Raw genomic sequence first — 13,370 nt, 5'->3', positions numbered from 1 at the left:
ACCCATGTGCACTGAACAAATATTTCATTACTATAATTTTCTAAATAACTGAAATAGCCCTGGTTTTGGAAGACTTTTCTCTATTTTGCAGTTATACCGTAGTAAAAGAAATATTTGCTTCAGAAAGTTATTAATGAAAGTAATATTCCAATTACTTATGATTCATCAGCCACTACAGTTGTATTATCTGTTTATTATTTGTGGTAATGATGCATGATGTTTTAATAGCTCTCTAAAGCCGGAGAATATTATTTCAAGAGCAGAACTGACAAATTTCATCATGGGTTCCACAAGGCCGTGTTCATTTTTTTAACATAACAAAATAAAAAAAAATAATTATCCTAGGTCTGTTAAAAAATGGTCAATGTATCACCAGTCAGGACTCATAAAAGTGCATTAACAAGTGGTTACAATGATTTATTTATTTTTAAGACTGCATGACTGGGAAAAAAAAATCCACACAAACAATCATTCATTTTCAGCTTAATCTCTCCCTTTTGTGGTTTCAACTGCACATATTTGCTTTCTCTTACTCTCCTTTGCTTTTGTTTTCACAGGCACCCACACAAATTGCTCCCAAGCCAAGGGCTAGGTGCTAAGTCTCAACTTGAAGTTGATTTTAATGGCAGTTATAAGTCCCTGGTAAACAAGGTTTAAAAAAAAAAAAAAAAAAAGGCAGAAGTTCCGTTATCAAGCAGTGCTGCTAAGCACCTTTATAATTTTTCTGCTTTTATTTCTCATAACTATCGCATTTTTTAAATTATGACACAATCTTGTTTACCCATAACTGCCCGGCAAATATACAGAATAGATCAGCTGTTGTCCCATAGGTGCAGAGGACACGTGTACTATGCAGTGACCAGGAAGAATGGTTCCTACAATCAGCTCCTTGGTGATAAAGCCACAGAAATGTATCAGTTACTTCATACTCTTATTGCAAAATGTACTCACAGAGTTACCTAACACCCTTGCATTAATTGCATAATTAATTTAAGCAGTTTTCATATGACTGCTATTAGAGAAGTCAGGCTAAACAAATCTACAGCTACTGGCAAAAGTCAGAGACTGAGGCTTAGTAGACACCACTTGTATTATCCATGGCCTGTGGATAAAACAAAGTAGCTTGCCACTAACACCTTTCTTAAACTAATATTTCATAAACAGTAAAAGAAATGGTAGGCTTTTGTGGCAGGCTGCTGTTTTGTGTTTGTACAACACCTTGCCCCACTCAGGTTCTAGGACACAACTGGCTCCTCAGATACTCAAAAATATAAGTGATAAAGAACTAAGAGCAACACAAATAATATTGCAATAAATGAAGAGCCTTCTCGAACAAACAAGATTGATGTGAAATGCCATAGTGAGTGAGAAAAGAAAAAGGATGAATTTTAATTTGAACTTAAGATTTCAAATAGGCTACTGCAGAGATGAAGAAAAAAAAATTGAAAATACAACAGGGAAGAGTTAGACATCCCATGTTCAATATTATCAAGAGATCTTTCCAGAATAAGAAGCCTGGCAACCCATATGTCTTCCAATAGAAGAAAAGTGAGCTTGTCTGTATGATTATCTGCACTCTGCTTTTCTCTAGTGTAGTTCTATTGACTTAAGTGGAATTACGGCAGATACACAACAAGGTACCTAACATCACAGTTGGGGCTAATTTCTTTTTAAAATAATGACTGCAATATTCAGTTGGCAATTAAAGAAACTCATTTCAGACATGTAAACTATACACTTGCCTTTCATTATTTGTAATGAATCAACTGGCTGTGCCAGTTAGAATACTTGCAAAGACTTGTTGAGCACATCAGCTTGCAAGAAGTTTCAGTAACGCGTAGTTACTTAGGTCCAGACTGAGGTTCACTGAGCCAAACAGAATATCCTCAGACCCTTTCCCTTACATTCTACTGCCTACATTTTAGCATGAACTAAAATTCAAGGGTAGACATCTAAAGAGAAGGAAGGATTATTTGATGCTAAGCCTTGAGTAGGATTAGGAAGGAAACTATTCCAAATTCCAGGACATTAAGGCCACCTCAGGGTGGACACATAATAAACACATGGTATTCCTACAGTATAGTGTCCATGTGAATGTCTGCCCCTCCCCTACGCTAGTATGATCTATGTTATTTCTGTACTTCCAACAGAAATCAGTTTTCCATTCTTGAGTGCATCTGTATTAAATACTGAATAGGTAAGCTCCTGTCTGTGGGAATTTCATTGTCGCATGTGATAATAGTACATGCCTGGGCAGGAGTCGTTTATTTTGCATAGAAACTAAGACATATACAGGGCAAAATTAACAGAGTACTGACTATATAGAGACCCCATGGAGCCCATCAATGGCTTACACCTCCAGCTACACAGGAAGATTAGGAATTATTGACAAGAGTCAGAGCTGCTGCCATGGCATTCACAGCAATAGGTGATACAGAAGTGCCACGTTGTATTGGCCATGCTGTCATTAATGCCATATCAAGACTTCCCTTAAGCTGGTTTTATGCCAGGGAGACCCTGCTACTGGCCCAGGAGACAGCTACAGTAAACCTGGGACAGTCTCTCCCCTTCGTGGTGAAAGCCCTAAAACCCTAAGTACTTCAAGGACCCTTCTCTGCCTGGGGCTTTTCTCAAAACTTTGAGAGTCTACTTAAATCACAGGGTTCCATTTTCCTAATCTGTCTGCAGCGTTGCTTGTGGCATCTCACAGCTGCTCTGTCCATAAAACCAGTAACTCAAACATATGTTTTCATCAGTTTGTAAAGCAGGATTGGGATTCCACTGAAAAAGAACTAGACATAAATGAATGCAGAGAACAACCGTGTCAAGGATTCTCCAGAATTTCCTTCTGTACTAGCCAGAGTTTTTCTCACCTCAATTTTACAAAAGTGAATAGTCTAAGATCCTGATAACACCGAGATCCTCAGAAGAACGGAAACTAAACAAGAAGGTATTACTTTAATAATAATGCCATGATAAGACTTTGCTGAGATATGGAACACAACACTGCAATTAGGTTACATGAAGTCTTTTGGACATCTGTTTCTCTTCCACTGTCACAGGACACATTTCACAGCGCATGTGCCATATTCTGAGCTGCCATGCCTGCTACCAGGCTTCAGATTCCCAGGGCAAGGGGGACAGACAGTGCCAGGCTCACGCAGAGACAACATAACCACAAAGGCTAAAAACATTTCTTAACAGTTTCTCAGGGAAAGAAAACGTTACCTCAGCAAGTCGCGAATGTTTGTGAACGTTCTCTCCTTTCTGCACGCTTGGAGCAAGCTGCTGCAGCACGCCTCGGCTGCTTGTGAGGGCACGGGTCAAGCGAGCAAACTTTCCCCAACCTTGAGAAAACATGCAAGATTATACACATTACCAAAAAAAGCTGCAAGTGTACTACATAAAGCCGCCCATAACTTAAAGAAAAAAAAGTTAAAACAGAGCAATCTGCTTTAATACTGACCACAAGGGAGTATAATTTAACCAAGTACCAGATAAAAGCAAGTCACAAAATAGGTGTCAGGGTGATAAAGGAATAAAACCCATGACTGCAGTGACTTTGTATTCAATGGCTCTACAATAGTGCTGTTACACGAACTGCATCTTTTGTCAGGATAAATGTCCACTTTACAATAATCTTCTATTAAATCCAATGGCCAGATGTGGACCTCATAGCACTGCAGAAGACACTCAGACTAATGAAGATGTAAGACTAAAATCGCGCACAACGAAAATTACAGTTGCCCATAACAGAAGTCAGTCTGGCCTCAGATATATTAAGCGTAGATCTGGCATAAGCAGAGAAACATACATAAGATAATAAAAAGCAGAGCAGACAAAGCAAAACAAAATCATTAATTTTATCCTCTCTAAACAAAAGGGGGAAATATACAAATAGATTTTCTCAAACTCTAATAAAACATTTAGCAGCCTCTGCCAGAGAAGTCATATGCTGAATTTTAATTCAGAATATTTTCAAATACCCCTCAAAATAGAAGGCCTTGAATGACAGTCACGAGAGCTAGTTACACCTATAATCTTTATGAGCAGTTCTTTGCCATAACAGAAAGTCAGGCAGAGTATACATCTTGATATTTTTGGTATTCTGAAAGGAAAATATCAGTGCATTTAGTCCCAATCTTGAAAAATGTTAGCACCACCTGGGAACTGTTGAGCAGTCTCACCTCCTACTCCAACTGAGGACGCTCAGCACTTTGCAGATTCCATTCTTAATGAGAACCTGGTTCTGGAAAAAGTTCCCTCCACATTATAGTTTTATCACCAAAAGAAATGGTACTATTAACAGTGACTGTTTTTAAAGACCAGTCTGGAGTTTAGCCTGCAAGTGATCCGTGACAAGTACAGGAACATGGGTGGTTAAAATACTACCCAGTACTTTGAACATATCCTTGCTTGACATCTTACTTTGATGGAGTTTGCAGGAACATATTTGGTAATTTGAGAGATAAGCACAAAAAATAAATGAATTGCACAGATCCAGTATTGAACAAGATTTTCCAGGGCAAACCTGAAAAGAGAGCTTAGCATTTTCTCTTTTAAGAATATGCAAAACAATGCATTTATTAAAGGGAAGAACTAAATTCATCATCCAATATCAAGAATAAAATGACAGATTTTCTTATGCCTTAAAGCACATTTTAAAGCAAGTCTGTCACTGGTGATTTAATAGCCAAATTGAGTAGAATTAGCAAACACTTCTGGGCAGTATTCAGCAACAAGCAGACTGAATGATTTCCATTCCAGGAAGCCAGATCTTTCCTGATAAACCCATGTAAGATCAGCTAGTATACTAAAGGACTATTCCTCAGAGAAATAAATCAACATGACAGAACCTCAAGTGAGGTCAGTTTGTATCTGTTATAAACCTGATTCAAAGCGCCTGATTTCAAACAATACACTTCCAGTGAAGGTGGTGGGTTTTGGTGGGTTGGTTGTTTTTTTTTTTTTAAAGATACATCTATAAATGAGTATTCCTTCTCTACTGTACATGAAGAAATCCAATTACAGTGGATAGGCCAAGGCTTGAAGGCCTTACTATCATCTGACTAAAGCCAGTAGAGGTTAAAAGAATGGATCAGGTGGGAGAAACCATTCATCATGGCTAATCTTCAGCTGATATAAATCAGACTAGCTTTTGTAAAGCCAACACAGCTACAGCAATTTACACTGACCTAAAACTTTGCTTTCGCGGAACTTATACGCCAGCGCTGCTGTTTTCTTCCTGTTTTACGGGACCGTGGGAGAAGGCTATCAGCGTCGGTGTAGTTTTCAGTGATGTAAATCCAGCCTGACGAGGCCCGAGGGGGATTTGTTCCAGGACCTGAACGATATCCCCGTGTCCCAGGGGCGGGGGCGGGGCGGCGGGCGGGGCCGCAGCGCCGCGGCCCTGGGCGCTGGCCGTGGTGCTGAAGCGCCGGCCGCGCCGTGCCCCGCCGCGCCGTGCCGCGCCGGCTGCATCCCCGCAGGGCTGGTTTGCAAACGGCAGCCCCGGCGACAAACGAACAAGACGAGCAGAGTTCGAGCTTCACGTGGGGACTCGAAATCTGCCTCCCTTACCAGACACATAACGGTTTTAACGCCAGCTAACACAGAGAGCCCCTTTTACTAACGCAAAACAGACCAATGGGTAGGGCATTTTCCTGGAATATTCAAAAGTTGGTTCAAAACCAGAAGACAAACTTGGAGTGTGCATTGTCTTCCTGTCATCGAGTTTTCTAAGAACTGGGCTATTCAGACATAAACAGAGAGAGAGGGAAAAGGAAGCACCTCACCTGAGCTTTCTTGCACAAAAGCACTGCCGGACATCTCCGTGGCATGGTTTGTGGCTATGAATGCTGAGCACCTTCAGGTACCTCCCCTTCTTCCCAAGAGTCATCTCCTTTTCAAAGGTACAGCTTAACCCATTCCTCTGTCCTCAGCATCCCCTATAAGCATCTCCCCTGCCCTGCAGGTTGCAAATCTCATTTGTGGGTGCCTGAATGGTTCGTGAACGAACTGTTCCCATGAACATGAGATCTCTTACCGCATACTTGAAGCTCTGATCTGAAAACAATATAACTGTATAGGCAAGAGACTGTGTCAAGAGGCAGGGCTTTTTAGCTTCGCTTTTGGAGCCAGTGCTGACCTGAGTATGCTAGGGTGGGAGTATATATCCTAACTCTCTCCATACATTGGGTACAGCACACATGAGCTCAGTTTGGAGCTACACAAGCCATTGTGTGATGAAATGCCTAAAACCAGGCACTGAATCACAATGTCCCAGGTGTATGAATCTCATCTTTAGGACAGAACACTCTCCCTCCTTGTATTGCCTTTTTTTTTTTTTTTAAAGGAAGATAAAAATGTGGGAACTTCTAAGTATAATTATAGTAGACCTGCAGATGATAGCATAGGAAAAAGAAAACAAAAATGAGAGAGAATGCCAGTACTAATCCTATTGAATGATAACCTCTCCAATACTGCTTGAAAAGACAGCAGTACCTGTTGAATTTATTGTAATTTTTCCTCCAGAAGGCTAAGGACAGACACAGACGACAGCAAGTCAGATGTTTATCCAGTGAAGACAGGTCAAATAATGGACTTGAGCCACAGGAGAGAACATAAACATTAAATTCTAAGGGCTGATTACAGGAAGAAGATGGAGCTTTCCAAGACAAGAAACTAGGTTTCAGAATGGTGTAAGAATACATCGATGTTAGTCCTGCTTGGACAGGGGGACCAGATGATATGGATTAGGGGTTCTCTTTCCACACAAACAGTTGGTATATCCCTACATCCATTCTTTTCCTCTAGAAATAGAGAAATTATAAATTAAATTGAAATCTAATGACCCTGGCTGATTCTCATATAGATGTGTATATTCCTCAAACAGACAAGAGCTCACATAGCAGAGAAGACAACTGGGAATTCAGGAACCAAATATAATGCTGGATGCCAGCCCCATGGTTGTGCTTGCCTGTGCCTCTGTCTTTGATTCTAACCCATTTTTATTGTTGTTCAGTCTCCTTTTTCAGTTCTGCAGAAAACATCATGAAGGGACAAAGCAATGCGATGGCACTAAAACATCTCCAGCTTCAAAAGGATGAAGAGCCTTCAAGATTAACAGCACCGATTTCAGCTGTCCTGCATTCCATGATGCTCTTTCAGTTTTTCACCATTTCACTGCAAAAGCTGAATAGGAACTGCTTCTGAAAACACCAAGGATGACAAGATGCCTACAACAGGGACAAAAGGTATCCCCTGAGCTTTGTTTCATGGGGAAACGTGGCATTGAAATACACCTTTGTGATGTGATGTTTAATTCATCAAGACTTCTCTTCTTTAAGGGATGAAGCTTCATTTAACAATGCTCTTAAGCTGAAGAAACCAATTTTCTCTATTTTTGAGGTGAGCATGATCTGTTGATACTAAATCCACAACAACAGTTATTATTTATTCGTAGGTAGTTATTTGTTTCCTGCCACTCTCCTCAATTTCATGATGATGACTCAAATTCAAACATTAGGAACTGTGGCAGTTACAGAGCCCTTGTTACCAAGTTGCTGATCCATGACTTACACAATCCCTAGAGTTAGAACAAGGAGCCATTGCCTGCTAGAGAATAAGCTCATGTGGTCACGGGTCTGTTGTTCACACAGAACTGTGTAAATGTGAGTAAATCAGGATTCTAGCAGTTCTTGCCTCCGCTCAAACCACCTTTGTTTTCTTGCACATCAAAGATCCCTGCTTACATCCATCATGCCTCTCTGCAGTCTTAATGCTCCTTCCCTCTGAAACTTCATGACTAAAACTGTCTTATTTTTCCATCTGGACTGGGAAAGCATACCAAAGTTTTTTAATATACTCACCACTTCCCCTTCATTTGTTTCCTTTTTTAAGAAAACATTTCATCTAGATGAAAGTAGAGTATAACTTAATCAAAATATTTCAAACACTGGCTCTGCTCATATAAATACATCTCTAAAAACAGAACAAAAAATTAGACAGCAACAAAAAAAAACAAAACCAAAAAACAGAAGCAAAAAGGAAAAAAAGGAAACACTTGGAGTTTTCCCTGAATTAAGATGAAGGAGGCAATCAAAGTATTTTTTGTGTAGCCCTGCTTGCGATGCAAAGGACAGCTTAGCTGCAAAATGAAATAAAGTTTCTTCTGCAGAGATGATGATAATTGATGATTGCTGCAAAGCACAGAAGGTTACAATAGGTAGGAGGCTAACAACCATTCTCCTATATGATTCAGTGATATTGAATTTGATCACCTTTTTGTATAAAAACAAAGTATCAAAAGCAAAAAAATAGGATCCAAAGCATAATTTCCTAACTCTTATAAAGCAGCATAGATGCATCTGAATACATTCACATTGTATTCATACATGCAAAACCCGTTCAGGCAAACTTCTTACTAGCTACTCTGAGTGCAGGCACAGATTCTATTTGTCTGCACAAATTATTGTTTTCATAAAGTGGTGCATTCCACTTTATACACTATTCTCAAACATCTCATACTTGTTGTGTTAGACCTCAAACCAAAAAAGACATACAGACAAAATGCGTTAATTCCAAAATAGCATATACTCTAAAATTCAGCTAAGAAGGTGACCTATCACTTCACAAGCCAAATTTAGCTATGCTATAGCTTGATTTTGCCTACTTCTATTCAAGTAAACCTATTTTTTCCTGATTTTTTAAAGGGGCAAGCATACAGGGAAGAGTGGAAGGATGCTGTTTAAAAATATTATCTCATCAACATCCCTGACACACTATTTTAAAGTTGTTTTATTTAGAATGCACTATTTTTAAAGCTGCTGCATTTAAAAACAAATTTACTTAACTTCTATGGCAGTCATGAAATAAACATCTTCTAAATTATCTGAATCAATTAAAAAAGACTACAATTAGAAGTCTACTTTTTACATGACTTTAGAAATATTTTTTTGTTTCATCTATTCCAATATCTGATATTATCAATAAATTATTAGGAATGAAAAAAGGTACTGGGACCTTCTGTATCTCTGATATAGATCTCTATATCACCTTCGGATAAAAGATGCCTAGTCATTTTTGTGTACCAGTCAAACACCTGTCATTAGAGCTCAACACTTTCCACTCAAGGAGTCACTACACCGTTTGCAGCTGAACAATCATGCTTGACATTGCCCGCAGGTGATACAAAACTAAGATATACCACAGCTAAGCAGGTTTAGCCTGACAGATTAGTTGCTCTTTAAATTGATCATGGTTTTGTACTACATAACATTTTTCTCTACATAGACATACAGGCTTTCATTTTGAAAAACTTAAATACTTTATGCTATGCCACTCTGCCACTATGCAAATAGCACATATGTTAATAAAATATCTGCGTTTGCAGGCAGCCTATTACATATTAAGTCATCATATGCACAGGAAACTGATTTCACATAAAAACACAGTAAAAGAAAAGTAGTTGATAAAAGCTGATTGAAGGCAAAAGAAGGAAAAATAATTGATTTAGTAATCAGTTTTCAGTTGTTTCAATTAAAACGATAAATCTTGAAGTTCACAGTTTTAGGTTTTCAGATTGGGAGTTCATTTGGTTTTAGAATATGAGAAACATTCCTCGGAAAATTGCTATCCTTCAAAAACATGCTACAAAATTCCCATGTAATGTTGTACACAGTGCAAAGAATATGCCCTCTTCAAAGCTCAGGTCTGTAAAAGCATAATGATTCTTAGAAGAAGCTAATACAATTTTACCTTTTTTAGATCTTCCAAAAATGTTTTTCCTCTCCATGAATCCTAGAGCCCACTACGGACACTTGTCTGACACTCCATACCTGCCTTTTTCCCCCCCTCACAGTATACAATTGCACAATGAGATCTAATATTAAAGACATGGCCATGCATGTAAAATTCTGTAATTGTTTGACAAATCAGCTCTTCTTTTCCAAGAAATTGCTCATCTAGCCATCAAGTGACTGATACAATATCACCTTCTGAGATGCAACAAAATTCCAAAGCTAGCCTATAGCAAGTATCTTAGGGAAGAAAGAAAGGCGTAGGGGATAAACTAAGGATTAGAACAGAATGTGCAGTTTCATTTATATCATGTTTGATTTCTGTGTACAGCGACAGAGAACTCTTTACCAGCATGAAACTGGTGCAACTTCATTAATTTTAGGAGATTCAGAAACAGTATTTGGAAGACTCATTAAATACATGAACTCTTCTGTACATAAAGCCATAGCACTCAGGGAAGGAGTACAGAGCTGTGAATCAGTGGCCTCTAAATAATACGTCCAGTTCTTCTGTCTGCAGCTTTTGTTAGTCACTTAGCCAGTTTCCATGGGCCAGATGAGGAAATTTTGCTTATCATCTTAACTCTTCTGCAAGCTGGTGTACTTATACGTAGGTTTAGTGCTTATATTGCTTTACATATGGAACTGCTAAGAATTACCGTGATCACTGTAAGAACAGCATGATTTCAAGATCCAAAGGAGGTTAAAAAAAAAAAAAAAAAAAAAAGTGTTCCCTTCCTTCAACCTACTTCTCTTGAAAACAAGAGAGTTACAGTGTTTCCTTGTGTTGAAAGGGAAGGACAAACTTTTCACAAGAGTGCATACCACTATCATATTACGGAACTTCTGTGAAAGCAAAGAGAAAAGACAGAGCTACCACCCTTGACAAAGTCCTGCTTATCAATTGACTAAACGAAGGAAGGGCCTTCACTCCCACAAATAAACAAGAGCCAGGTTTACTGCATCATGCTGATTTATCTTTGCTGTCAGTCCTCATCAGGATACAGTGAGGAGCACTAGGCAGGGGAAAAAAATACCGTAGACCCAACCTTTCTGACAAGATACATTTTTCAGTTTTATTAAAGCAATGAAGAACCAAAAGAAATAGCATTAAAAAGAGAAAAAAAAATAAACCACATAGCCTGGAAGAGGATATGTTTGTCAAGGTTGTACTTCCTTTTTCATGGTAACAGGTGTTTCCACTTTGAGAAACTATGTTTTTAAAGAATAACATTTTGAGTATAAATGTAAATCAGTTCACCTTCACAGTAAGTTTCCTGTTTAATTTAATACTACAAATATTATTAAATACCACAAAAAATGCAAACAACAGGAGAACTTACGTCTTTTTTTACCCCAGAGGACGCAAGTCTCTGTAATTCTCCATATGGGTACAAAAGGTCTATTTCTGACAGGATCTGAACTTGAGTGCAAGTTTATGCTGCTGTCACAGCTGAGTTTGCTTCCAGGTTTCCAGGGTGTAACTCACCAAAGGGTTAATAGCAAAACACAGCAATGCTACTTCACTCACCAGGACAGCTTAAACCTGATTCAACTTAAGATGATGGGAATCTCTCCACATATGTTAAAGGAAACTAGTCCAGAACTTTAATATAAGGAATCCCATAATAATGGTAAGAAACATCAAGCCAGGCAGAATGAAATTATTCAGATCTTTGCTAGACTCAGACAGGGTTAATTCATCAGTTTTTGCATACAGTGTCATGCACAATTTGTACAGGGCCCAAGACCCTTCAGTTCCCTCTGACATCCAAGAGGCTGTTTAGCAACATTGTGACTCCTTGAAGGCTATGCCAGAGTGTGGATTAATAATGAATTTAAAAGGAAGAACAGCACCTATTTGCTAAGTAAACTCTGCTTCCTGAAGCACTTGTGAGTTTCATTAGCAATGACCCTTTCCAGTGCAGGCCAGAGCCAATTCGCTTGAGAAACCAGCAACCATTCCTTGCACAAATGCAGTCCTCAGTGGCATAGCTACAAGCTATTTTAACATCTAATTCTTTGGCTTCAGTATTTAAAGGAGTTCAGCTCTTTCAAGACCAGGGCAAACAAACAGAAGCAGCATAAATATATAACTGTGAAAAAGACAAACCTTTACATGAATCATCCTCAATGGGCTGCTTGAAAGCCGTTATGTCATTGAAAGTGCAAAGAAATAAAACCACTTTATCCTGCTCATTTCGAATCGGAGCAATTTTCACAAAGAACCAGACAGGTGTTCCTGGAAACAAACATATCAAAAAGTTGGTCAATGGTAGGCAGAACAGTCAATGTGTTAGTTTAGATGTTTACACTTCAAAATCAGCCATCTGTAAGTGTTACTTTAATGTTGTTTTGGTTTTTTTTTTTTTGTGCAAACACCTATTAGGAAAAATGACAAAGCAGTTGACAAGAGTGTTAGTTAAGTTCTCTGCTCTGCCTCTGATTAGCTTTTTAATCTTCAGGAATCACTCACTATTTCTGGGCTTCACCTACAAAGTGAATATTTGAACTTATGAAGTGCTTTGCGATCTCATGAAAGAAGGGTCCCACGTACGCGCAAAGGGTGCATACAACAGAGTCTTGCTGGTTCTTGACAACAGGCCAACTGTGCCTAGACCATGACCATAATACAGAGTCTCAACTCAAGAGCATGAACAGTTTGGTTGACCTTATACTTCTCTGCAAACAGGGAGCACCATCCCCTAACACTACATCAGCCTATGCGCAGCTTCAAGAGCAAGGCTCTGGGAGCTCTGGTCTAGCCTGTGAATCCTCCCATGCAAGGGAAATCCCTTGCAAGCTGCCTTTCAGCTTGCCTTGTCCTGAGCCTGCTCACAATGACTCTGAGTATGAAGCAAGCCTCCTCTGAATTCAGGAGAGAACAAGCCATCAGGACCAGACCACGGGCTGTGGATGGGAATAAGGTGTCCTGCATAAAACCGTACTTTTCTAATTACTGCAGTAGATAAACTGCTAATGAAAACTGCTTGAGAGATTAGAGCCTGCACATCACAGAAAAAAAAATGATCCCAGATAATGACCCTTCAGATGCTGCTGTCAATTTTCCTTGACATCTATCCACACAGATCATCTTGAGGAGAGAAACTGCCAGTCAGCCCTGCCTTTCTATATTTCTGGCAGTTCTGCTGAGGCTGCTGAAAAGACCCTCGTGATAGCAATGAAGTTCCACGTAACAAGATGGTGTCTACCACTCGTTTCACAGGAGTCACCACACTGATTTTAGTGATACTTGAGTGTAAGCTGACTGGAGGGCTCAGAACAAAGCAGTTGGCTCCTGTATGCCATAACATGGCCTCCTTGAAGGCACCATTTTTTTAGTTTGCAGTCTTAATTTTGGTCATAAAAAGATGACTCCTTCTCCAACTGTAAGGTACATGGCGATCAGGAGACTCCAGGGTCACCAAGCCTGGGCCTGCAGGGAGCTTCTACATGAGTTTTCACACTGTCCCTACAGCCTCAATGATGATGAAAAAGCTCACCATTGCTTTTGCGGATGTAAGAAAGAGCCAAAGAGGATTCAGGCTTGCTTGCTATGAGCAACATTTC

At 39.3% G+C, this 13,370-nt stretch overlaps 1 protein-coding gene across 2 annotated transcripts in view; it reads right to left on the bottom strand.

The window, feature by feature from the left end:
- Positions 1 to 13,370, bottom strand: part of KCNH1 (potassium voltage-gated channel subfamily H member 1) — a 191,255-nt gene that overhangs the window by 154,849 nt on the left and 23,036 nt on the right. For both annotated transcript variants that reach the window (XR_015708723.1, XM_087776469.1), the window contains exons 4-5: positions 11,914 to 12,042; positions 3,229 to 3,347 (exon numbers count right to left, since the gene is read on the bottom strand). Coding sequence is in view for 1 of the 2 variants with exons in the window: in XM_087776469.1 (XP_087632595.1) it covers positions 3,229 to 3,347; positions 11,914 to 12,042 (248 nt within the window). In the remaining variant the exon portion in view is untranslated. The remainder of the gene's footprint in view (positions 1 to 3,228; positions 3,348 to 11,913; positions 12,043 to 13,370) is intronic.

Source organism: Nipponia nippon, unplaced genomic scaffold (genome assembly GCF_047370975.1).
Source record: "Nipponia nippon isolate SJK-2023a ecotype South Korea unplaced genomic scaffold, ASM4737097v1 scaffold_4, whole genome shotgun sequence".
Classification (NCBI taxonomy): domain Eukaryota; kingdom Metazoa; phylum Chordata; class Aves; order Pelecaniformes; family Threskiornithidae; genus Nipponia; species Nipponia nippon.
This window is presented reverse-complemented; position numbering and strand designations above follow the sequence as displayed.